This window comes from Rhododendron vialii, chromosome 10a (assembly GCF_030253575.1).
Source record: "Rhododendron vialii isolate Sample 1 chromosome 10a, ASM3025357v1".
Taxonomy (NCBI): Eukaryota; Viridiplantae; Streptophyta; class Magnoliopsida; order Ericales; family Ericaceae; genus Rhododendron; species Rhododendron vialii.
This window is the reverse complement of record NC_080566.1, coordinates 16,831,243-16,858,555: the sequence shown is the minus strand read 5'-3', so window position 1 is coordinate 16,858,555 and position 27,313 is coordinate 16,831,243. Positions and strand designations below refer to the sequence as shown.

Sequence of the window (27,313 nt, the reverse complement as noted above, 5' to 3'; positions counted from 1 at the left end):
CCCCTATTTACCTGAGTTAAATATTAACTTTGGTAAATATTTCTCTTAGTAACTTGCCACCTATATAAGACAGAGCACTTCAAATTTTAGGGCACGAATCGAGCTTTTTCTCGCACAAAATTCTGAAACAACTTTCAAACCCTAAAATAGCTCTCAAATGGCACCGAAATCCAAACTACAGATTCTCAGTGATCCAGTTGAAGATCCGGCTACCGAGTCAGCGGTGGAGGATTCCTTCTGATTCCCTGAGTCGTACCGAAATGGGGTTAATCAGAGCACCCAAGTCCTGATTCCTGACGATAACGTCAGTTCTCACTGTATATTGGGTCCAGTTTTCTCGTCAGCTCTTCTGGATGGCTTTCCAGAGGTTTACCCAGTGGGGGAACGTGATCCACTCCTCCTACAGCTTCCATCGCTGGAATGGTCAGGCTGGGATAAGAACACCTGCCTTCGTTCCTGGCCTTATACCGTCGAAATGGGATGGGTAGACTGGGTAAGGCGTATGATGAAGTTTCTTTTTGAGGATTGGAAGACAATGGGGATTCGTGAGACAATCGAGCTCTCACAATTCCCCTTAGACATGAATCCTGAACTCTTAGCTGCTGCCGCCTGTTTCTGGTCCAAATCATCCAATACCCTAGTTCTGCATTGCGGCTTATTGTCTCCGACAGTTTTGAATATCTCTCATTTGACCGGCCTCCCTTACTTAGGCCATGAGGTAAATGCCCTACTTTCTCCTGATCCATATGATCCCCCATTCATTGTTCCATCAGCTGGGGTTAGTTATTCGAAATGGCTTAAGATTCATTTCAAAGCCAAAGCATCTAGACCCTGTTTTCATGAGAAGGTTGCATTTTACCTGTTTTGGATTTGCCGATTTCTTATGGCAGTTCCTGGGCTTAGGGTTACCAAAGAATACCTTAACTTGGCCATCTGTATGGCTCAAGTAAAAAGATTGGCCCTTGCCCCATTTGTTCTAGGATCCCTGTATAAGGGTTTATTTACCTTTGTTGACAAGAAGATAGCAGATTCTTGTGGTGGTCCTTTTTGGATTTTCCAAGCTTGGTTGTATGCATATTTTCCCCAACTGAAACCTAAGCTAAACAATCCTCTTCGATCGGATGAAGCCTTACAAACATGCCGTAGCTATGCTGAATACTTCTTAGGTTTTCTGACTCAGACAGAGGAGTCATCCTTTCAAAGGTACTTCACCTTCTTCTATGAAGATAACAAAAAGAATTGGCCTGTTTTCTATCCCTTCGATAAATTTGAATATGCATCCAAACGATTAAGGCCATGTTTTGAGGGTATTCCACCAGCCTCTCCCCAGCTTGCAGAGAAAATGACTCAGTCTAAACGGTTATTCTGGGCCAGCATCCTTCTTCCAAGACTTATCCCGGTTGGCTTTGCCCTAAATAATACTCCTTTTGGGAACTGTGGTTTTGAAAATTATTCTCCTTGTCAATGTGCCAGACAATTTGGCCTTGCACAAGGCATTCCAATCCCTTTCGTTCACCCCAACATTGCTGAGATGGCTTCAAGCAGGCCAACGATTAAGGCCAAGGACTCGCAAATGATATCCTTGATGGTCAGCAATTTTCAACATCGTGTGAAAGCCTTTCAGTTCATTGACTTCAAGACCAATAATATGACCCTGCCTGCTTTTGATGAATGGTGGTCGACTATGAGAGCCCCTTATTTCAGTGCTCCACTTTCAGACTGCCTATACAGGCTTGACCCCGAATACAAATACCTCCAGGATAAGGCTGGTAAGCACAACTATTCATTGGTTTGCAATTCAATTAGTCATGCTTCTACTAATCATTGAGACATTGTTTCCTTGACAGAGATAACAGCTCGACTGCCTGATGAACCTTCTAAGGCCATTGTGCCTCATGCAGGAGCAGTTCCCATATCATCTGTGCCAAGTGGGAACACTAGGAAAAGGAAAGCTGAATCGATTAAGGACTCCGAAACTAGGCCACGGACGCGGACCCTCAAAATCACGTCAGGTGTGAGCCAGAAGGTTTCTAAAAGTCCTTCCACTGGTAGACCTAAAAGACAGGTTGGTAAAGTATCTACCTCCACAAAGCAACCAACAAGAAAGCCCACCAAAAAACAAAGCTCGAGTGACAAAGAGTTGACTCCAAGGGTACATTCTCATCTTCTCTTTTCCCTTATTGATTTCATTCTTTTCAAAAGCCTTTCTATTCTCATTTTCTTTCTTTTACAGAAAGGCAAGGGGACCAAAATTGTAGATGCCTTTGAAGAAATGGAAGAAGAGGAAAATTCTTCAAAATCCTCACAAGTCTAGAAATCCTCCTTTTCAGCAGGAGAGACAATTGACACCGAATTGGCAATTGATCAATATGAATCTTTTGATACAGCAGTATCAGACCCTTTGGGTCAGGCTGATTGGTTGCCAGAGTTACAGGAACAACTGCTACACCAAGAAAATCCTTTGCTGCAGGATGACAGTCCTTTTATGCAGGTTGGTGAGGGCTCGGTTCTGATGCCAGATGTTGCTGAGCTTGGTGTACAATCCATTCGACAACCCATTGTCACAACAAATCAGCCTGCAACAGATGTGGTCAATGCTGTACCAGGGCAGAAAATCACTGTTGACCCCAATCCTCAACAAACTCAAAAAATTGATTTAAATCAACAGGGCGACGGTAGGGAGGAAATGATTTCTCCACGAGTGGCAAATGTACCTAATTTGGAGGCTCCATCAGCACCAATCGAAAAGGATTTGGAAAAGAAAGGACCAGTAGAGGGTCTTGTTCAGATTGCCCCCATTGCTCAAACCAGTCCTAACCAAAAAGGTGGACAAGGTACAGAGGATGTGGCCTCTAGTCCTTCTGGTAATGGGAATCAAGTCCTATCACCAGCAGGTATGATCCCTGCAAGTATTCCAAAGGTCCTTGCTCTAAACACATCTCCTCGCTCAGTGAACAAAACGGCAACAAATCCTGTGGGTGTTGAGGATTCTGCTCATGTTAAGTCTTCTAGTGATTCACTGGACCATCTGATGGAGGAGATAGAGTCGACTTCTCAAGTCTTTCGATCCCTCACTGAAGTTTCAGAATCCAGTAGCTCTTTCTTCTTCCTTCAATTCAGTGCAGAGACCCAGAAAGAAATCCAAGTTTTCTTTGACTTCCTAAAGCTTCCTTTTGAGGAATTAATGACAGTGAAGTCCACAGATTTTAGTGCCTGTGTTGAATCCCTGTCACAAAGGCATGTCTTCCCCCTCAGGGAACAAATCATCCTGGAAAATTATGCATCATCATTGGGTGACAACACCAGCCTCTTCCGATATTACCAGCAGGAAATAAGTCAAAAGCAGGACTTGATTGGTAACCTTTCCAACCTGACAGTGAAGTTATCGAATATGCATGTTGATGCTTCGACTTTGAAGTCGAGACTCGTGGCTATTGATCAGGAAGAAAAGGAATTGTTACACCGATTGAGTCAACTACAGACTGAGAAAGGAAATCTTCTGGTAACAGCAAGCCAACTTGACAAAGACTTTAAACACTTAGCAGAGGAAGGCAAAGGAGTCTCAGTTCATGTCTCTGCTGCCCGTGAGGACTTGCAGAGAAACAGAGTTAAATGTGATGAACTTGTAGTTAAATGGGAGGCTTTTAGGTCCTCTTTTCTTCATGAATGACTTTAGTTTTGCAGTCAATCGACTAGTTTTATTATAAGTACTTTTGTTTATTATCTATCAGCCGGTGATATGCCAATATTTCGAATGGCAATTGAATGAGTGTTAGGCCTTCCATGGCCCTTTTCTTGTTTGAAATGACTCTGAACACCATTTTATAGATGTTTGGATTGGATCAAGGAATACTCACATGTTTGAATCAAGGACTAAACTCACATAATGTTCAAATAGGAATAAACCTCACATAATTGGTTCGTATTCCTTTACTTACAAATGCGATGTGAGCAAACCATACAATCAAAACCCTTGATCCCTATATATTCGGATCGTGGGCACCTATAATCATGACAACACTACGTTATGATTATGGTGACGTTTCCCTCTACTTTTAGGGAACATGCACAGTAATAACTGACGGTTAAGTACAACAAATAATGCCGTGCTGCAACATTTTCAGCCGCCTCACTTTGGGAAGCCCACTAACCCTATTAGTTGTCACGTCTTTTGATTTTTACCTCAGGATAACTGTCCACGACCCACGTCTTTAGATCTTCCTTAGTCTATAAATACCAGCACTGAGTATAAGCTCAAACACTTGTGCTTCTACATTATGGCCACCAACGTCTCCTCTACTCCTCTTTCTGCAGAAATCACTCCTGCTCATATCAAGCAACTGGCCACCGAGCTCTCGTGGGCACTCATGGAAGATCATAATGAGTGCAAACGAAGGATTCAGGCTATCCACGATCGAGTGGAGGGCATGGCGCTTCGACTGGAAAAGATGGAGTCTGCCATCAAACTTGTGGTGGCCAACTGGGACACCATCGACTACAAGCCTCCTCCGATTGATCCTGCTGACATCAGGTCCTCCATGGCTGGCACCTCTGGTCAGTGGAAAGAATGGCCTAAAGGATAGGCCTTCTTTTGTGGGGAAGTCCTGGTGTATTTTTTGTTAGATCTCACTTGAGATCTTTTCCTTTTTTGTAGGTTGGTCCCCACAGGGGTTTCTTCTTTTTGGGTTCCTGCTTTGGGTTCTCTTTTGTTCTGTTAGATCCTTCTTGGGATCTTTTCTTTTGTCAGATCCTTTTTGGGATCTCTTGTTTTTGTTTGGGCTGCCTCTTGTAATGCTGCCCTACTCATGGGCAGCTTCTGATTATGAAATGAAATATTTTGTTTTAACTCATGTTCTCCCACATAGACGGAAAATAATGTTTCAAATATTTACCATTAATGGTTCTCTCGTGAAGAACCCCTTCGATTGATGCTAAATGATATGCACCTCCTCGTAGGATTTGGGCAATACGGAAAGGACCTTCCCAATTTGGAGACCATTTCCCAAATCTTCCCTTCTTCCTTTTTGAATCGATTGGGAGGATTGTTTTCCACACTAAGTCTCCAACTGCAAAAGATTTTTGTTTCACTCTTTTGTTGTAAGCCCTTTCTACTCTTTTCTTTTGGGCTTGAATTTGGTTTAGGGCATGTAACCTTTTTTCTTCCAATCCATCGATGTCCAAAAACATTGCTTCCTCATATTGCAAGTCTGGATCATAATGACGTGCCACCCTTAGAGACTGAACGTTAATTTCGACTGGCAAAACCGTTGCGTGCCCGTAGACTAATTCGAACGGAGTTACCCTAGCACTCTCTCTTTGTGATGTTCTGTATGCCCACAACACTCTGGGCAACAGATCATGCCATTCTCTTGGGTTATCATCGATTACCTTCGCCAAGGTATTCTTTATAATTTTGTTTGTCGATTCGACTTGCCCATTAGCTTGGGCATAGTACGGAGTAGAATTCAAAATCTGTATTCCATATTTTTGTGCATACTGGATAACTTCTCTACCATTGAATACGGATGCCTGATCAACAGTAATAGTTTCAGGAATTCCAAAACTACATAAAAGATATTCCTCAATAAAATCAATCACTTGTTTTTGTGAAACACCTTTTAAAGGTATTGCCTCTGTCCATTTTGTAAAATAATCAGTTGCTACTACCACAAATTGGTGCTGTAATGAAGACGCTGGGTGGATTTCTCCTATCATATCGATTGCCCAACCTCTGAACGGCCAAGGTTTAATAATCGATTGCAATTGATGAGCAGGTATCCTCTGGATAGGTCCATGCTTTTGACACTGTGGGCAACCTTTAGCATATTGAATGCAATCAGCTCGGATGTTTGGCCAATAGTACCCGTGTCTCTTAATCAACCATCTCATTTTATCACCAACTTAATGGGCACCACAAGTTCCTTCATGAACCTCTCCCATGATCCTCATCGATTGGTCTTTGCTAACACATAACAGTAGTAAACCATCAGAAGTTCTTCTATACAAATCCTGTCCTAACAGAACATAATTGATGGATCTGCATTTGACAATCCTTTCTACTTTGTCATTAGGATTCAGAAGATAACTCTTTATTGGAACCATCCAATCATCAGAAACGTCGATTACCAATACATCCAATCAATCCTTTTCCCTTTCCTCTGAGAAGGGTAAAAACCTTTTTTGGATTCTGATTACTTTTTCCGTGTCCCCTTCAGGAATTTTAACTCCCGAAGCTGCTTGGGCCATTTGATTGGCCTCGCTATTTTGAAGTCTCAAGATATGCTGAAAACATATTTCATCAAAGTTTTGAGCAAGATGTCGAACTTTTTCAAGCTGCAAATTCAATAATGGGTGATTGCACTTATAATGCCCTGTAACTTGTCGAACGACCAATTGTGAATCCCCAAAGACTTTCAGATATCGTATATTCAAATCTTTCGCTATTTCTAAGCCTATGATTAAGGCCTCATATTCTGCTTGATTATTTGTCAAAACTCTACTCTCATCAAGTTGGAAAGAGAATTGCAACATTTCTCCCTTTGGAGATGTCAAAACAACACCTACCCCAACTCCATTGTCTGTTTTTGAACCATCAAAAGACAATTTCCAAGGTCTGAGTTCCAACAAATGCACTTCAAAGGTATCCTCTTCCAGGGGTAAATTTGGATGCTCAGATAGGAAATCTACCAAAGCTTGTCCTTTTACTGCCTTTTGAGGCACGTATTCAAAGTCATACGCGATTAGGGCTAATATCCATTTCCCTTGTCTCCCCCTTAAAATGGGCCTAGACAAGATGTACTTTATTATATCGGTTTGGGAAATGATCTTTACCCTAGCTGGCAAAAGGTAATGCCTTAACTTAATTGCTGAAAAATATAATGCCAAGCAAATCTTTTCAACACATGAATACCTTCCTTCACAATCATTTAACCTTCTGCTTAGGTAGTAGATTGATTGCTCTCGGCCTTGTTCATTATCCTGGGCTAACAGACTTGCAATCGAATGATGTGTTGCTGATATATATAGCTTCAATGGTTTTCCATTTATTGGAGGCATCAGAACGGGAGGCGTTACCAATGATTGTTTTAAAATATCAGAAGCTTTCTGATGCTCTTGTTCCCATTTGAAATCCCTTTCTGACTTCAATTTTAATAATGGGGAGAATGCCATTGTTTTCCCAGATAAATTGGCAATAAATCTTCGAAGGAAATTAATCTTTTCCAAGAATTGTTGAAGCTCTTCTTTATTGGTTGGGGCTTGTGCTTTCAAGATAGCTTCAGCCTTAGTTTATCAATCTCAATCCCTTTTTGATGCACCAAGAATCCCAAAAAGTTTCCTGCTGTAACACCAAATGCACATTTCAAAGGATTCATTTTTAAATTGTAACGCCTCATCCTTTCCAGAGTCTGTTCAAGATGATGCAAGTGCTCATCAACTGAATTTGACTTTACAACAACATCATCTATATAAACTTCCAAGAATTTATGTAGAAAATCATGAAAAATCAAATTCATAACTCTTTGATAGGTTGCTCCTGCGTTTTTTAATCCGAAGGCCATAACCACCCACTCGAACATCCCTATGTATCCAGGACATCTAAATGCTGTTTTATGTGTATCTTCTTCTGCTATATATACTTGATTATAGCCAGCATTACCATCCATGAAGGACAGCATTTGATAACCTACCGTTGCATCGACTAGCAAATCAGCAACAGGCATTGGATATTCATCCTTTGGTGATGCGGTATTTAGGTCTTTGAAATCAACACAAACTCTAACTTTTCCATTTTTCTTTAACACTGGGACCACATTTGAGACTCATTCAGCATATTTGACCGGTCGAATGAACTTTGCCTCGAATAAGCGTTCCATTTCTTTTTTGACTTGAGGAAGAACGTCATCTTTCATTCTCCTGGGTGCTTGTTTAAAAGGTACATAATTCTCTTTTATAGGTATTTTGTGCTCGACTAAAGATCTATCTAAACCTGGCATTTCATCATAACTCCAAGCAAAGCAATCTTTAAATTTACGCAACAAATACTTAAACTTCTCCTTTATTTCATCAGGCAAAGTGGCATTTACATACGTGATCTTAGGATCTTCTGGAGTTCCTAGATTTACTTCTTCCGTGGGATCTTTCACTTGGGCCCCATCATCATCCAGCTTAGCCGGTGCTGGTTTCAAGTCTGCTAGACCTAACTCTTTCATGTTTAATGGGCTATCATCAAAAACACATTCAGCCCAATTACAAGAAATAGGCTCGTCTGCCTGCAACTTTCTGTCAACAAGAAAAGAAAACAATCTCCTAAAAGTGGCTTTAACAGTAGCCAACTCTTCACTTCCTGTATTGAATAAATTTCTAAACATTAAAAACTTGTTGGTCGCTTTTGACAGGCCTTGATATAATGTTAGGCCTGGTGAAATCTTTGCTTAGCTCCTGGAATCCTTCCTTAATGTATGTGAGGAATTAACTCTCAGTTACCCCAACTTGGTTAGATCTGACTTCTGAGTCTTCTATCCTTGTTGGCCACAAATGTTCGTTGTAGAGATCTGCTTCGATATTATTGGTCTCTGCTTTGAATGGATGTCGGTCTGTCCAAAAGACCTCCATTCTTGCTGCTTCCTCCTGCTTCAGAAAGATCAAAGCCTGATGCAAAGAAGATGGTACACAACTATTTATATGGATCCAATCCCTGCCTAGTAAGGCATTGTAATTAGATGAAGAATCGATTACAAAAAATGTTGCAGTCATCTTCCTAGTCCCAATTTGCAGTTGTAAAGATATAATCCCCTTAGCAGGAGAACATCCTCCAGCGAAATTGCCCACTGTGACTTCTGTTAGGATCAAATCGTCATTGGTTTTGTTCAAGACTTTCAACATTCTAGAGGGTAAAATATTGACTACTGCCCCATTATACACCAACCCTTTTGAAATAGGCTTGCCATTCATATGCAGTTTAATATATAGTGGTCTCAAATGCCTTATGGAGGCATCATCAGGTGTTCTAAGAACCACGATACTATTTCCGTGTTCATCCGTCTCGACGTTAATGGGCTGTGACTGAGAATGCTTCTTTTTATCCATTATTTTTACAATCGATTGGGTGGTATCTTCGACGTCACTTGCCAAGTTCATAGGCTGATTTGGTTTTGCCTTGAACTGCTTTGGCAGAACTAAAATCATATTACACTGATAATTTATAGGTACTGACCCGAATTGGATTGCGGCCAGACTTTCACCAAAGGTTGCAGATCTCTGTGGAGATGGGGAAGCATCTTTGATCAGGTCTTCCTGTTCTGAACCCTCGTCAAAGAGATCATCATCGTCAGGTCTTCCTGTTCTGAACCCTCGTCAAAGAGATCATCATCGTCTGCTTCCATGAGTTTCTGGAATTCCTCAATTTTCTTCTTCAAGCTCTGCTTCAACACTTTCCTACCCTTTGCTTGGGCAGTCGACTGGGGAGAAATTGCAGCATTACTTTCTTGCCCCCCATGCTTAAGAGTTGGTTTTCCCTGCACACTGGCTTCACCTTGCTCTTGGGTCCACACCATGTTTGAAACCTTTGATGGTTCCACTCTCTCTCGTGGTTCGAAAACATGATCCCATGGATCACCATAAGCCCTGGCTGCAAATTTCCTTTGAAGCCTCCTCTTCTGTGAACTGGATACTTTGGTATACCAACCCTCTGCTGGGAATTTTGGGTGGTTAAGCGTGCTCCAATCTTCATGATCATGATTAGGCGTCATTACCATCCTGGGTTGGTGCCACCCACGTCCATAAGGTCCTCTACCTCGTGGTCCAATACCTCTTCTGGAACCAACACCCCTTTGACTAAGGTATCTCCCTCGATTGGGAAATTGGTACCCCACTGATTCAAGGTCTTGGCAAGAAGGTACCCCGGGCCTTGCAGGCACCACTGGGTGTTCTCTGAATAAGAACGGTCCATCATCTGGCCCACAGCAATGCTCTGACTCTATTCTGTTAAAAAGCCCTGGATCTATGCCTTCATAAATCAGTTTGACTCCAACATATATTTGAAGATCGTTTCCCCCCATTGTGTTGAACCTCAGTCCGGACTTGGAGAATGCACTTTTCTGCTCCTTTTCTGCTATGATTGCTTCTCCATACTGGACCTCATGTCCACACCTGATACAGAGGTAATCGTTTGGGAACCTGGAAGTATGAGACTTTGCTGACTCTTCTTCAGTCTGCATTTGATCTTCATCCCTCTGCTTTTGTTTCTCAATATTGGAACCTAGCCTTTTAGCTAGGCTGGCCATCACCATGTTCACTTCAATCTTTGGAAATGGATTGGATTCAATACCCATCGGGTCCTTGTCACCTTTAGCATATTGCAGCAACCCCTTCTGGATCAAATCCTGTACACAATTCCGAAATGTAACACAATTGTTAGTATTATGCCTAAATGAATTTTGCCATTTGCAGTATTCTTTTCCTTTTCTATCTTTATCAGAAGGAATAATATGCCCAGGACTGAGGGTGATAAACTTTTGTTTCAATAGTTCATCAAATATTTGGTCAGCTTGTGCTAAGTCAAACGAATACTGTCTATAATTTGCTTGCCCCCCACGCCTATTGGGTTAGGATGAAGGCATATTCATTGGTTTTTCTGCTTTAACCAGAGTGTCACAAATTATGGGGGTCTTTCCCACAACTTGTGCTACATCGATTTCAATATCTCCTTATACATCTTGGTAATATGTTCCTAGAGATGTATTCTTTAATTGTTCTTCTTCCTGCAGAATAGCTTCAAATTGAGATGCTCTCATAGAAAGCTCAAATAGATCTTTGAAATTAGATCCATTAAACTACTTTTTAAAGTTAAACTCGAGACCATCCTGAGCTATTCGAACTATCTCGGTCTCTAGCACATTACAGTGGCACTGGTTTCTTAATCTCTTAAACCTAGTTAAGAACTGTTCTGCCGTTTCATTTGGCCTTTGTTTTAACTTAGCCAAATCAGCAATCGAAACCTCTGGTTCGTGCCTAAAGTATTGAGCATGAAATTGTTCTTCCATATCTTGCCACGTCTGAATGGAATTTGCAGGTAAACTTATGAACCACGTGAATGCTGTTTTAGTTAATGAATGCGGGAACAATTTCAATTTAAAAAGATCATCCAAGCCCAGTTCGCCTAACTGCAGGCAAAACCGGCCCACATGTTCGATTGTTGATTGGTTTTCCATACCACTAAAGAGTGATAACTCAGGTATTTTATATCCCCTTGGTAAAGGCACACTGTCAACCCAATGTGGGTAAGGCTTCCTAAACATAGGTTTCTCTACCCTGCGCAGCCCTGGTCCGTATACATCTTGAATGACTTCTAATATTTGTGCCTTGTTAATATTCATGGGATCTGGGGCTCTAAGAACATTTGGTACGTGAGGTTGTACGAAAGGGACGTTCTGACCGTTTCCATTACCATTATTTGGCAAATTGTGAACGTACTGACCACTATTTCCATTATTTGACACAGCTGGCATAGTATGGTACGTGTAATTGCCATGATTTGGCACAGTTTGTGCAGAACTGTATATGTGCTGACCATTGTTCATAACATGGACCCCTGTGAAACCATTTTGAGGATTCTGACTAGGATTTAGACCATTATTTTGACCATTCCCACTACTGTTTCCAACTTCATATATAGATGGAACATTCTGATAAAAATTGGTTGGCCTTGTGGATCGTAAAGCAGTTGGACCAACAAATGGTCGACTATGCATATTCATAGTTGAGTCAAATACTGGATTTGAATATACCTGTTGAGGGGCCTGTCTAGGCAAATCACCGGATTGCAACTGTTCATGAACTACACCATTTGCATCAACATCTATGATAGATGGGGGTGTAACCACCCTTCTCGTTAGGGTAATCAATTCCTGTGCCGCTTCGTCTTCTGGGTTAAACAAAACCTGTGCCAACTGCCTGGAAAGGCTCTGTATATCCGTTGGCGCACTCAAGCCATTTCCTTGGCTATTCTCTGGCATCCTTTGTTCAGGATGCATCACATCGTTTTGGGTTTCCAAGCCTTCATTCTGAGGCTCTGTTGGTCGGTCGCCTTGCTTTCTTGTTGCCGATGCCATTACTTCCATATTAGTAAGGGCCCTCCTTCTAGCGCCAAAATTGTTTGTCTATTTTACTTACAGTCGACGAATCGACTATGAGTTGTTGAGCATGCTGGAAACGTGGGTGTTTGTGGTGGTGGAGTTTGGTTCCTTGCCGTATTTCAGGACTTCTTTGGAAGCAAACTTAATGAAGTGAATGGAGATGGAAGAAGAACAACAAAATGGACTTTATTATTCCTCGAGGTAGAAGTCAATCGACTATGAGAACACAATCGAACAGACAGTTACGTTACAAGCTACTCCTAGAGCAAGAAATGTAAAGTACAGATAAAAGTAGAAGCTTTTGGGCGATTGATTGGGGGTTCTAAATATCTTCTATTCTTGTATTTATAGGCTGTCATCGACTTGAAATTCAAATCCTATGGAATTCCCTCCTTCGATTTGAATTAAGTGGCTCCATGCTCCCTATTCTTGCTCCACTATCTGCACGAGGCAGTTACTTCTCCATGATCTCACATGTTCCCAACGTTGTAATTACTTCAACTGCCTGCTTGCATTAATTGTCATGCCCACGATCTGTATGTGATGCATATTTTGAAACGTGTTCAGTTGAATATCAACCGTCGATCAGTCCACTTGATTTTTCCTTAACAGGCTTCATACTACATTTTATTAATTAGTCTAAAACGTGTTGACACGTGTAACATTTTGACCCAATCGATCATATTAGACTAAAAACTAAATTATGGTGTAAACAAGTACACGACCACATCAATGTCAGTTTTATTCAAAATCTTTTTTCACAATATAAAGATTCATGCCTCTTGAAAGAATTTTTTGCAAAGAAAAAGGTCATAAAAAGTGTTCTGTGGGATCAGGAAAATATTATGAGGACGTATTTTTTGACACAACTCCATTATTTCAGTCACATGAAAGTTGGAATTCACTACCAATATACGATGAGTATGTACGTATCCGGAGGAGGATGATTGTTTATTCACAACTGCAGAAGATAAGATGAAGTATTTTAGAAAGAATCCAGTGAAACACTATGTTTTACCACTAATACTTCTTCTTCATTGAAATCAGCAATTGATTGGGATTCATCCCCCAAATATGATGATTTTTGCGAAAGGCACGATTGCGGTAAGGAGGGAGTCAAAATTCATCAAGTAAAAAATAGTGCAAAGGATCAATCTGTTGAAGTAATAGTGGATGCTTCCAGTAATGGGAATACTCGTAGTTTTAAGGTGGATCCCCTACCCCGTATATCAAGAACAAAGGCTAGTGAAGAGGAGCAATCAATCACAACATTCCAAATGTGCAAATTAGCCCAGGTGGACGAGGGACTACTGATGCTTACTGTAGGCTCACAGGAGAATGTGAAGGACATTCAGTTCAATCACACATTTGGTATAATAGATCCTTTTTGGGATTTTATTGAAGCTACTGTAAGAAAGAATTTTTGGATTGTGTACTTAGAGCAGGTTGTGACGGACAATATTGCTTTTATTTTTCAGGACTCATCATCTTTACAGTTTGGGGTTGAACAAATGAACTTGAAGCACAAGATTGATGCAGACGTGTTTCGAAGAATTCAACTAAATAAACTCGAGGACGAGTTTCTTCAAGCCAGGGAGAATGATGCAAAACGGAAATATGAAGAATATAAATTAATTATGCATTATTTTCAGTTTGTTATTTTGTTACAAAATTCCATTTTAGTTGCCGCTTGTTTTGGCAACCTTATATTTCTTTCTAGTGTGTGATTTCCTAGTCCAAATAGAATTTTTCATTTTTGATAATTAGTTGATTCGGCTTACTTTTTAGACAAATCAATCAGGGTTAATTAGGTTTTCTACCTATTTAATAGTAAGTTGTAAGCTTTTGGGCTAAGGGAGTTAGTATTGAATTAAAGAAAAAAATTGAGATTTATCTCTATATCGTTTGTTCAAAGAGGGAGTACCTCTGGCTCAAATATTGTTCGTGTATTTTTCTTGCAAACAATATCGTAAAAAGAGGTTGCACTGCATCAGTCAGGCCACAAAAAGTTATCTCTTATGAATCCTCTAGTTTCAGCACTAATAGCCTACATTTAACCAGATCGGGAAGATGATTAGTCAAAGAGCCCGTAAACTGGCGCAAACAGCCTGACAGTCGGGGAAAAAAAAATTCCACACAACTGCGATGTCCTTGGTGTTTCTGCCATCTTTGCATAAGTTACAAGTTGAATAGGATCTTCAATGGTTTAATTCAAAAATGTGTTACAGGGCATATTGGGAAAATATATTTGTGTATAATTGGAGCTCAATTTTTTTTGTAATAGTGGATGCACGTGCCTAAAGGCACATCCAACAAAATACAGTCCCAACTTAAATAAGTTGTCTGCCAAGGTAGAGAGAAGAAATAAAAAAGGCAATAATTTACAAGTTAATTATCAACCCTCTTGAAAAAACCAAAAGGTAATAAATTGGAAAGGAAAGTGTATATATTACCACAACAGAAAGTCAAAGTATAATTTAAGGAAACATTCTCTTAATCAGACGGCTACGATCTTAACTTGAAGACGATCAACTGCTGTAAAGGTGCTCATGTTTGTGTGTATAGACAAAAATCGCACTATTTTATAATATAGATATATGGCGTAGTTTGGTTAACTTAGGAGCGAATTAGTGCTCTAGCAGCGTATTTAAAGACCGTGTAATTATTAGTATAAAACTATAAATACACATACGGAAAATCAATACAAACGGATACATACGCTTTTTTCGATCTCTAGATTAAAATGCTAGAGTAAAAATACCGAGGGTCCATGCGCTATGACTCCCATGCACTTTGATTATTAGGCTCCGTTTGTTTCGATATAAAATAGTTTACAATGTAAAATATATTTTCATATAAAATGTTTTTTCAAAAAATAAACTTCAAACTTTTATTTTTCTGTGTTTGGTTGACACTTAAAAATATTTTTAAAAATCAACAAAATAGTGTAAAAAAAGGGAGGGCTTAAACGGTAAAGAGATTTGAGACTATTGGAAAATAAACGTGGGTCTGGACTGAAAATTGAGAAAACTGTGTAGTAAGAATTGCAGTAGAAGGAAGCGAGTTCATTTCAGAAAATAACTTACGGAAGATTTAAGGGTAAGCCAATTTCATCCAATTAATGAAAAATGTTTTACATATAAAATATTTTCCTCATTTTTTAGACAACCAAATACCGGAAATTAAATAGATAAAATATTTTACCGGAAAACATTTTACACCCCAAACAAACGAAGCCTTAATTTGGTTTTTCAAATCACAACTGTCAAATTGTTCATTTTGTAAATTCTTCCTATATCTACCCGGGGACCCTGCCGAGCGGCACCCCTGCCGAGCGGGTGCCGAGCGGCCAATTCGGCCGTTCATCTCGGAATCAACGGCCCGAATCGAAACATCTTTTTCCTTTTCTTTTTCTTTTTTTTTAAATCCGTTCGGTACCTTTACATCCGGGCCATCCAAAACACTTTTGGACGGCCGAGATGCGCTCGGCACCGCTGCCAAGCACCTCTGCTTGGCAGCATCTCCCAATCCTATACCTAGATTATCTAGACGTTGAATCATATTAATTTGAAAATTTGGAAGGCATTGATTACATTTGTCATAATGAAAAATTGAAGGGCACTTATGGATATAAGAATAGACCGTCTTCTTTATTCACCACAAATTTCTTAAAAACATGCTACTATAATTGTAAAATCAATAAGACATTTTGTTCAAATGATCAATCATAAAGAATTCACATATTTAATGGTGCGGATTATCAAACAAGAATATGTTATCATCCATGGACCGCCGTATTCGTATTCTGGAAGTAGAGAACTCTTCCTACTACTTAAAGTTGCTCGTGGTATGCAAAACCAGACCTGGAGACCCTGCCAAGCAGGGGTGCCGAGCACATTTCGGCCGTCCAAAAGTGTTTTGAACGGTCCAGATGTAAAGGTATCGAACGGATTTAAAAAAAAAAAAAAAAGGAATAGGAAAAAGATGTTTCGATCCGGGCCGTTGATTCCGAGATGAATGGCCGGATTGGCCGCTTGGCACCCGCTTGGCAGGGGTGCCGCTCGGTAGAGTCCCCGGGTCCATGCAAAACCTCAATTACTTCACTTCAACAACAAAAGTCAAAACACATAAAAAGTGAAACATAAATACTGTATGTAACACTGCTTGACGATTTCCTATTCCTAAATTAATGGGTTGCCCCAAGCGTAGGGCGGAGACCGACGTAGCATAATATTCGATAAAATCGGAGTCAAATCCACAAAGACAGTGATGTGTCCTGACTGAAAACTTGGGTTGTTACTGATTAAACTGGCTCTTAGGTAGTTACCCCTTGTATCCTTGTATTCGGTGTTGAGATTTAACTAAACTTACGGAATTGTTTGGTTTTTTCCAAATAATTAAAAGAAATGTACGGTCATAGGGTTCATAACACTCGCAACCAGCTCGGACCCATCTGCTCCAATCGGTATTCTTTAAAACTTTTGACTTTAGATTGAAAAAGATACCCCGCAAGATGCAAACTCTTACGGTCACCGTTTACCCATGCGCAGCGGAGAATGAGTTTTAGACCCCCATTCTCCCGTTCATATAGGTTCCAACAATGCTCAGGTTCGTCTACAGGAAGTATTTTACCAATCTAAAATTATTTTTTTTTACATTTTTTATTTTGAAATAGGAGCAAAACGCATCCGATCCGGCCACGGTGTGCTAATCACCCAGTGACCCTACCCTGACGACTACTCACTCATCATTAAGCAATAAACAAAAGAAACCTTAAATTGAAACATGCTTCTATTGCTCGGATTAAAAGAAAAACGAAAGATACCAAGGTAACAAGAACCCATGAACAACTTTAATAAAGAACAAAAATCCGAACGAGTTACTGCAATACGAGTACTTGAACAATCGTCAAAAACTTGAAGGAAAAAAGCTCTAGAAAAAAAAACAACGTAAGCTGCTACCAATGTTTCGAACCCTAAAAACGGAGTTTTTCAGGGTATTTATACATGACCCCTCAAATCTGGAATTAAAAATGACGAAACTATATTTTTTTACCTTTGTGACCCTCTATATCGATGCAGCCCAGGGCTATATCGATACCCATTCCTCCATTCCACCTCTGCTCCAATTTTGATCCACTTTGTATCGATACAGCTGAGGGCTATATCAATACCACCTGCCTTAGTGGCCAATTCTCAAGCGTTGCATGAAATTTGGCACCCAACACTCCAACGACGTCACCCAACGCCTCATACCTCCGTTTTGACTCCCACGGCGATGTCCAACCCGGCCTCAAGGCCTGGCATTCCAACCTTGGCACAAAATCCTCCTTATTACTTGCGAAAATAACAAAAACGCAAAAACAAAGCAAAGCACGACACCAATTGGAAAATGAAAAAAAAAAAAACGTGCCTCTAACGCGCTAATTCGCCCTACTTAGGCGCTCATATCTCTGATATCACGCACCTATCAAACACTCGTACGACTAAATGCCCTACTGCTCACAATCTTTGACAGGATCCACGCGAATTGGGGATCCTCTGTCCCATTTTGCCTGTCCTAATTCCCTGTCCTAGTTGCCAAAACTTGACATGTGTCAGTCACACCAAAAATCAGATCACAAAGCCACGCCCAATCACATCTCTACTGTGATATCCCTAGCCGACAAAACACCTGCTTCTCTCCACCAAATCGCCGCCTCCCTCGTCGTAACCCACTCAAACCTCTAGCATCACGTCGGAAATTTCCTCTCACGAAATTAGAAGAAAAGAACCATGGGAGGCGGAGGAGCCATGTGAGCAGCTGCGAAGGTCGTCGGAATCCGAGTTCCAAGCCTCTCGTCTTGTCTTCGTCTTGTCTTCTATTCGCCAAGGCGCATGGCCGGCATAGGCGATCGTCTCGTCTTCGTCTTCTAAGGAGGTGAAGTCGGGCGGCGTCTTGACGGGGTCACTTGAGACGAACAACACGATCACGGCGGCGGTGCAGAGGCCATTTTGGGAGCTCGACGACTGGGAGTTAGCAGGGGGAATTTGGTGTACCTTTGTGATCTGATTTTTGGTGTGAAGGACACGTATCAAGTTTTGGCAACTGGGACAAGGAAATAGGACAGGCAAAATGGGACAAAGGATCCCCTGCGAATTGATAGTTGAAATCACTTGGGCTCATGAGAAGAAATACGTATGTAATTTGCTCGAAAGAGACGTTTGTGTCCCAAAAAATATGAACAGTATACACAAAAAATAACAATCAAACACAAAATCATATGAGAGGGATTAGGGTCATTTATGTAACCCATCACCATATAGAATACTGCTTGTCGGAATCCTAAACCTAAAATAATGGATTGCCCCAAGCGTAGGGCTAAGACTGACGTAGCACAATATCCTGTAAGACCAAAGTCGAATCCACAGAGACGATGATGTGTGCTGACTTAAAGTTCGGGTTGTAACTAATTAACTGGCTCTTAGATAGTCACCCCTTGTCGTTTGTTGTTGAGAATTATCTAAACCTAGATATTGTTTGGGTTTTTGAAATAATTAAAAGGAGGTACGGTCGTAGGGTTTATAACACTCACAATCAATCCGGATTAGCCTGCTCCAATCAGTGTTCTTAAAAACATTCGACTTTAGAGAGAAAAAGATATTCTGAAAGATGCAAACCTTAATGGTCGCTGTTTATCCATGCGCAGCGGAGAATGAGTTTTGGTCCCCCATTCCCCCGTCCACATGGGCTCCAATAATGGCCGGGTTCGTCTAACGGATGTTCTTTATTAACCTAAAATTGCCTTTTCTTCATTGTTTGAAAATAGAAGCAGTGCCCGGACTAGTCAAGGCGTGCTAATCGCCCCGCGACCCTACCTATACGACTACTCACTCATTATTAAGCAAGAAACGCAAGAAACCCTAGTTTAAAACATGTTTCTATTACTCAGGAGAGGAAATAAACAAGAGATTTGAATTAACCGGACACCAATGAACAACTTTAAGGAAGAACAAAATTTAATACAAGTTACCGGAGCATGCGTTCTTGAACCAAACTTCAAAAATTTGAAGGAAAAAGCTCTGAAGAAAAGCAACATAGAAGAAAAGCTGCAAAATAATGGAAAGCAAACCCTAAAAACGAAATTCCAAGGGGTATTTATACCAAAACCCCAAAATCCGGAACTAAAAACATTAAAACTTTTTTTTTCCCGTTGTTGCCACAGGTATCGATACAACTGAGGGTTGTATCGATACAATCATCTTTGTCCCGCGGCTAACTGCATCTGTTTCATTACAGCTGAGAGTTGTATCAATACCGCCTTTGTTAGTGGACCTTTTCGAGCTTTGCATGCACTTTTAGCACCCGGTGGTACCATCGACGTCACCTAACGCCTATGCCTTTACTTCCCACGGCGACGTCCAATCTGGCCTCGAGGCCTCGCAATCCAACCTTTGCGCAAAATCTGCCTTATTTCCTACGAAACTAACAAAAACACAAAAACAAGACAAAGCATGGCATCAATCGGAAAATGAAATAAAACGCGCCTCTAACACGCTAATTTGCTCTACTTAGACGCTCATATCTATGATATCGCGTGCCTAAAAAATACAAAAACTAATAAACTACTAATTGAAAAGTTATGAACTATATTCGTCTTATAGATTGAAACTTTAAACTATAAAATGATGTTTGCATTTTACTTTCTTCTCTCTTAACCCTCTTTATGTTTTTATTGTTACAATTCAAAGCTGTTACGAGCGTGTCTTCACAGTAGTCAATTATGACGTTTGATAATCTTTTTGTTTCCAGTTTTTGTTTTTACTTTTTTGAACACTAATGAAGAAAACTTGTTTGGTAACAAGTTTCTACATTTTTGTTTTTCATAAACTTTTTTAGAGTTTTTGTAACTATGGAATTACAAAAAGGTGTCCCTCCCCCTCCCCCTTCCCTTTTTTTTTTTCTTTTTTTTTTTTTAGAAACACAAATTTTACCAAACGTGTTTCTTGTTTTTGTTTCTTAAAAATCAAAAACTGAAAAAGTTACCAAATAACTGCCCGTCCCCATTCGCTTAAAACCCAGCTATTTTTCATACTGTGAAGAGCAGTTGAGAAAATTATTTTAGCAATAAAATGTCAAATAGCCCTTCCACTAATTTTTTTTTTAAAAGAGATTCCGCTAAAGTGATATAGCTGATTTTGAATACCCCCGTTTGCATTAGTGATTAACTTATGCAACACAATTTTTTGATTTTGTCCTTATTCAATTTTTTTTCTTTTTTGCGTTTGTTAGTTTTACGCCAAATTTTTGGAAAATATGGGTGAGTAAGGACGAAATGAATCAGAAAAGTAAAAAATTATGAATTTTAAACAAATATTTTGGGAAATATTCAAGAAAAAGTCCAAAAACAGATTTTTTGAGCTTTTCTTTGGATATTTCTCAAAATACTTGTATAAAAGTCATAATTTTTTACTTTTCTGATTCCTCTCAATATCCTTACTCATCTATATTAAATAAAAGTTCGACGTAAAACTAATAAATGTCAAAAAAATTTGAACCAAAAAATTATTCTGCATACATTAATCATTAGCGTAAACACGGACAGTGTAGTCACCAAAAACTTCGACAATTCATTCCACATTTGAGAAGCGCATGCGTTAGCCCTCTGAGCCGAGGCCTAGTCAAGTCAAAGACATCCAAGTGCACTCGAAATTAAATGGGAACTAAATTACAATAAACCCCCTTGAACTATTACCATTTCCTAGTTGCCCACTTAATGTTTGAACGCAAACACTTAACCTCCTTCATGTATTGTTTAGTGGCAACAACCACCTTCCGTTGATTAGCTGTTAGGGGTTTTGGACGGAATATGCGTCATGCTTATCTACTCAAAGAAAACCAATAAACACAAATGGGTTTCTTACTCTAAAAAACTGAGCTCCTCTTTTAGATTAATAGTCCTCTCTTATATTGTCTTACTTTCTCTCCTACCTTTGTTGTTTATTACTTAATGTTTTTTTTCCATTTTCTATTGTTTATGGCAACCAAAATCCAGTTGCAATTGATTTAAACTACTTAAATCTCAAAATCTAAAAACCCAAATCAACAAAACAGTAATGAACTCTTTTTTTTTTACTTCATTTCTTTTAGTTCACATATATAGCCTCATGGGGCATGACAAACACCCACACAACAGATCGCAACCTATCTCTTTCTCTCAATCGACCACCCTTTAACAATTCTTACCACGACAACGATTACTCACCCTTTAACAATTTTTACCACCACAATGATTACCTACTTTGAAAATAGAATCACCAACAAAAGAAGAATAAAAGAAAACAAAATGAAACACTACTTAGAGTAGTTACCTCCCCATTTGAATTAGGAATTTTTTTAGTACTAAATTAAAAAATTGAGTTCGACAATTTATATTTGCTAAAGTTGAGGGTTTGAGATTAGAAGAAGGATAGGTTAGGTAGGTAATTTTGCTTTAGCAAGTGATGGTAAAGTGGTATATTAGCACTCTCAAGTAAATCCGTCAACAAACAAATTCTAATGCTAATTTCTAGAACGTGGTGGGGTAATTTGTATTAAGATCAAACCTCAAGGAGTGTATATGTAATTCATCCATTTGTTTTCTGAACAAAAGATAAGCGCAACAAAGCATGTAAAATCTCATATTGTCCAACGGAATATTATTGGGTCTCATTTTGTGTCAAATTGAGAAAACGTTAGAAATAATCATATGAGAGGATCTTGATTTGGAATCAGATGAAGAAAGTTTTGTCAATGTTTGATTTCTTAAAAAAAATTAACTGTATATAGTTTTATAAGAATAATTTCTTCAAGCAGCATTTGGTTTCTCCAAAAACTCGTTTTGGCTCTCTAAATTCCTTCTAACTCTTATTGATATTCTTGAGATTTTATTTTAAAAATTGTTTCCTCATATCATTTTGTACGAAGGAGTTGGAATATATATAGAAAAATGTATCCTTTTTGGAAAAAGTAACAAACTTAATCCTATTTTAAAAAAAATAAAAATTGTGTGCTACATAAAAGAGCCAATTTTGCCAACATGTTTTGATGTGATTTGCGGGTGATGTTCAGTTTTAACAAATATATTCTACATAAATAAAATTTTCAGTTTTTCTAATTAAGCCGATCAATATCTTAACAGATAAATTATAAAATCCTTCATGACAAAAAGAATTTTCAAAATAGCACAACACATTTTTTAGGTACCCGAACCACACCTGGGTTGGACCCTCTTTTTTTTTAATCAGAACTTAGGTTGGAGTTGGCTGAGGAATAAGGATCACCCCTTGCTTGCCCTATCAAAAAGTAGAAAGTGTGTGCACAAATTCAAATACAAATGTATTTAGGATCGACCGATAGAGATATGCTTTGTAAAAAATAAAAGATCCATGCGCATGAATGATTCTAAACACATCTTTATTGGCATGTGCGCACACAACTCTATGTATTTAGTACTCCCTCCATCCCAAAATAAATTTTCAGCTCGCAACCTGGACCTTCAAAAAGAACCATTTTTGGTTTAAAAATTCAAAAAAAAAAATACTCCGTACAACTTAACAGAACTCATTAATATCAATTGATTTGTGAAAAAGATTTGATTCTTTTTACAAAAAAAAATGCATCTTTTTAAAGATTTAGATTTACACGCTGGCCATTTATTTAGGAACGGAGGAAGTATTGCTCTTCCAAAGAAAAGAAACCTAAATCATCCCGCCACACTAAAAAATTATGTATGCGCAATAATAAAACACACAAAAAAATATATCTGAAAGTATAGCATTCTCTCTCTCTCTCTAAACATCCCCTCTGCTAGGGTTTTTTTTCTTCGGCGGCGCCGCCACAGGGGGTTGCCCTCCCTCCGGGCTCCTCTCTCTCTCTCTCTCTCTCTCTCCCTCCTTTCCTGATTGAGATCATCTCCCGGTTTCCCTCTTTCCATCTGTTTCTTGGGCACCGCCCTCTTTGGTGGGGAGGGCGTGGCGGCGGTGTGTGGTGCACTCCGTCACCGACTGGAGGTTTCCTTGGCTACCTCTGGAGGCCTAGCAACGTTGGGTGTTTCGGATGTTTGCTGGTCGTGGGTGGCGGTGTGGTGGTGTTGATCTGGTTTGTCTGGGAGGAGGCGACGGGCGATGGTGTGGTGGAGGTGTAGTTAGTTTTTTCTAATCTCTGTTTTTGCAGGTTTGTTTTCAAAAATGATTGGCGAAGATGGTGGCAGTTTGATCGGTTCGATTTCTCTTTGGTGGTGGCAAGGTGTCTGTGGTCTCCATGGATGGGTTCATCTTGGTCGTCTTTGTGTGCCGAATTTCGGCCGGCGGCCTTTTTGAGCTCTCATTCAGGCGAGGGGCCGGCAATTAGTCTCTTTTGGTTTGATGTTGTTGCTGTTGAAGATCGTGTTGTTGTAGGGGATTGTTCGGAGTTATGGCAGATGGTGGTGGTGGTTGGCCCTCAGGCCCTGACTACCTCGACTTTCACTTTTGTAGGTTGGCTCCCGCCGCCGGTCTCTACATCTTAGAGAGGCCGGCTTGGCTTAGCGGCAAGGTTGGGCTGCAGTGGTTTGTATGGCAATGGTTACTGATGTAGTTAGGGTTTTGTGGGATGGTTTGGGTGGGCCGGTCAAGGCTTGGGCTAGGTCTTGGGTGTTTGGGCTGTTTTTGTTTAAATTGGGTTTGGGTTAAGCTTAATGTATTTTCTGTAGTGGACCCTGATAGATCATTGGGTGATTTGGGCTTTGCCCTTATAGTGTATTATGCAACTGTTTGTTGGATTCCTTTCCCCTTTTCCCGTTTTTAATAAAATTCATCTTTTGCCAATAAAAAATAATAATAAAACACAATCTCATGATTACAATAACAAAAGAATTGACACAAGTAAAACACCGATGAACAAATTTCCAATTCCCCAGTAATCGCCCATTCTGTCCGCCAATCCATCCCCGTCTCTCTCTTTAAAGTCAACTCCTCCCCCATTACCCACACCAGATCTGCCCAACCATTAGCTGTATCCACCTTTTCCTTAAGTTAACAATTTTAAAAAAAAACTCTTTATTACACCAAATTAGGAAACAGCTCTGTTCTTTCCTTCGCCCCCAATTATACAGATTTTTGTATTGTCAAACAATGCAGTATTGTGTGTTTTGTTCAAACTTACTGGTAAGAACAAGAAGTCTTGTTGAAAGAAATGGCCGTATACATCTTTTTGGGGTCCATGACGACTGCGCACTGGACCACCTTGTTAAACTTGGGCTTCACCAGTTTCCCCAGCACGTAAGCTCTTGCCTGAACCGTGAAGTTCAACTGTAACGGCACTGGTGCCGTGGGTGTATTGTTTTTGCTACCCAAGTCCGAACCCCCTCCGTATAGTGGGATATCATTCCCTAGCAGCGTTACTGATACAGTTCTCTGGCTTTTCCTTGATTGGTAGAAGTTGTTTACCTGCATATATAAACCCAAATAGAAGGAACTCACGATAATTAAACCACATGGAATGTGCATTTCATGCGAGTCTAAATGGTCGTCCTAATTTCACAAGGCTCCCATTCAAGTGCAGAGTCAGGACGTTAGGACAATGGGGTAAATTACTTAAGAGTTGCGTTCGGCTGTAACAAAGGGCAAAGTGAACATTTTAAAGGGAAATATGCGGAAAAAACCCAATAAAACTTAGACTCATCGTAAGAGATTTAGTCAACTCAGCGATGTCACTTGACAGTTGACACCCCACCCCAACACTCAGTCGGCCTTGATAGCGCCTTGATATTTCTCAAGTTTTTAGTATACGCTGTGTGACTGACTACCTACGAGTGCATCATGACATGGAGACATAATCTCTTGATGAGTATTTCGTGACCTACCTTTCTGTATTCCTACATAAAGATGTTGAGTTTCCAGATTTCAACTTGTTATCTCACAACACTCATTGCAAAAAGAGCTAGAAGAGATAGAATGGCATTAGTGGGGCTTACATTTCCGGAGGCTAAGGAAAGCTCATAATAGAAGAGATCCATGGGTGCGGATGCTACATGGACCCCAAAGAAAGTACCAGTGTTTTGGAAAACGAACTTGACTGTGGAGTTCATTGTCACCATCTCCGTGGCCACCCCAGATGCATCATTACCAGCTTGGATCACGAAGCCATTAAAAGTAATACTCTGCAAAATGAACCAATTCACTTTACCTCATCACAAATATCGATTCATTTGACCTACTATATAGTAACACGGAGAGTTTGGCCGATCAAAAAAAGAACACAGAGTGTTTGCATATTTATACGTACACAATTTTGTGCAAAGCTCACAATCTGATCCGACCCAAATCCGGGGATGCTGTAGTGCAACAAAACAGCTTAGTTTTGCCCACATTTAAATGTGTTTAGAGCTGAATAATGTCAAAACTACCTCTTTTGAACATACTAGGACTGCTCTAGTGCAAGGGTGCGCTACAGGATCCCAAAAATGATCTGAGGGCACACATACATTTTTTTTTTAAATGTTTTAAAAAGTCAACAATTTCACTTCAACACCTCAAAATGATTCTACCATAGATCTTCAAAATAATCGAATGTCTTCAAAATACTTTTCTTTAAAACTTTTAAATTATTGGGATCTTTTAATTTGGTGAAAACAATTTCAAAATATTAAACGTCTAACCATTTTACTTGATCCAAACCTTATAAGATTTTCCTTAATAGACTAAAAATTTCGTGACGGGCATAGAATTTATCCAATGGCAAAATACATTGAAATAGAAAGGGTCCAGATCCTTCCCGGTCCAAAGGTATTGATTGGAAGAGGCAGTCTATATATAGATTGTTCATTTACTGCAATCAATGATATCGATTTGTTTTGGAAGAGTTTTTGAACAAATCCAAACCATTAATTTCAGCAAATGAATGGGGACTATCTTGTCCAGATTGTAGAGGATCCATTTCCAAATGGAAAATGAATTGAGAGAGAGAGAGAGAGAGAGGGAGAGAGGGAGAGCAAACTGACCTTCATAGTGACGACGGGTTTCTGATTCCGACTAGCCCCCCACAACACCAACGAAAAGAAAGCAAACAGAGCAAAGAACGCAAGAACAAAGGCCAGGACGTACCACCGCCTTGGGATGCCGCCGCGAGCCCCATCGTCGTCCAGAAGCCCCTCCTCTTCAATCGCTCCGAACTCATCCATCCACTCCTTCTCCGCTCCCTTCCCATTCCGGCCCGGACGGTCGGGCTGCTTCCGCGACCCGCCGCCGGGCTTGAGGGACCCGGAGAACCGGGTCGAGGAGGAGTCGCGCGAGTGGCGGCCTGGCGATCCCACCGGGCTGAGGGCCGGGGTGGAGTGGAAGGAGTTGGCGGTCTTCTCGCCGTCGTGGGACGGCGACTGGACGTAGTAGACGGGGCGGCGGGGAGACCGGGGCGGCGACGACGGCGCCAGGCTGGACTCTGAGTCAGTTTTTGCGTGCCTCGACCTCGACATCGACATTTGTGCGATTGTTTTGTAGTATGTACGTATGTATAATCTATTGACTGCTCTCAATCTAGTTGGGAAATTAGACGGTCACAATGTGGAGAGAAGAGAATTGATTTAGGTCTTTTCTCTCTGTGTCAGTGCAGATCTTCCAGCAGCACGATTAATCATGTGGTAATGAATGGTTTTTGGGTTGATTTAGGTCAAATGCTTGTGAAGGTAGGACAGGAGACCTTATGTTGGGGGTTTAGAAACCCGAGTGGTTAGAGCCGGGCTTGTTGGTTTTGGTATTTGAATTTTGGATAATGATTGGGGATAGATAAAAGGAGAAATAAGAATAATGATTAAATTGAATGAGAATAGATAAAAGGAGAAATAAGAATAATGATTAAAAGAAAATTTATTAGCGATGTGCGTTAAAAGAGAATCCAAAATTTTAAAATACCAAAATGAACAAGGTTTGCTCACTCTTACATTTTTAGGTTCAAAACATGACAAGTGTTATAGGCTCTTCTTGGTCAGTACCCGCAAGTAGGCCGTGGGATGATTGTAAATGAGTAATTTTGCCCCGCTTTTAATTTCTCCCTGCAACTAGGTTGTAGAATTGGGTAATCAAGATTAGTTGAGATGTGTACAAATTAGTACAAATGCTTGAGTTATTAAAAAATTGTGGGCTTAGGGAAATTGCAAGGAGTTATTAAATGTTTAATCTCAAAGG

At 40.1% G+C, this 27,313-nt stretch overlaps 1 protein-coding gene across 1 annotated transcript; it reads right to left on the bottom strand.

Moving 5' to 3' along the window:
• Positions 1-23,932: 23,932 nt before the first annotated feature.
• Positions 23,933-26,862, bottom strand: LOC131303703 (uncharacterized). Its single transcript, XM_058330699.1, has 3 exons — positions 26,134-26,862; positions 25,108-25,293; positions 23,933-24,580 (listed from the first exon to the last, which is right to left on the bottom strand). The coding sequence occupies exons 1-3, from the start codon at positions 26,608-26,610 to the stop codon at positions 24,293-24,295; spliced, it is 951 nt and encodes a 316-aa protein (XP_058186682.1). The 5' UTR covers positions 26,611-26,862; the 3' UTR covers positions 23,933-24,292.
• Between the last annotated feature and the right edge of the window lie 451 nt (positions 26,863-27,313).

What these genes read in the sequence shown, in the direction of transcription:
- LOC131303703 (XM_058330699.1), bottom strand. Translation starts at nt 26,610, where the DNA reads ATGTCGATGTCGAGGTCGAGGCACGCAAAAACTGACTCAGAGTCCAGC. An exon ending in AACCCGTCGTCACTATGAAG is followed by an intron (nt 25,294 to 26,133) that starts GTCAGTTTGCTC and finishes TTCATTTTGCAG; the next exon opens with AGTATTACTTTTAATGGCTT. An exon ending in TTTCCTTAGCCTCCGGAAAT is followed by an intron (nt 24,581 to 25,107) that starts GTAAGCCCCACT and finishes TTATATATGCAG; the next exon opens with GTAAACAACTTCTACCAATC.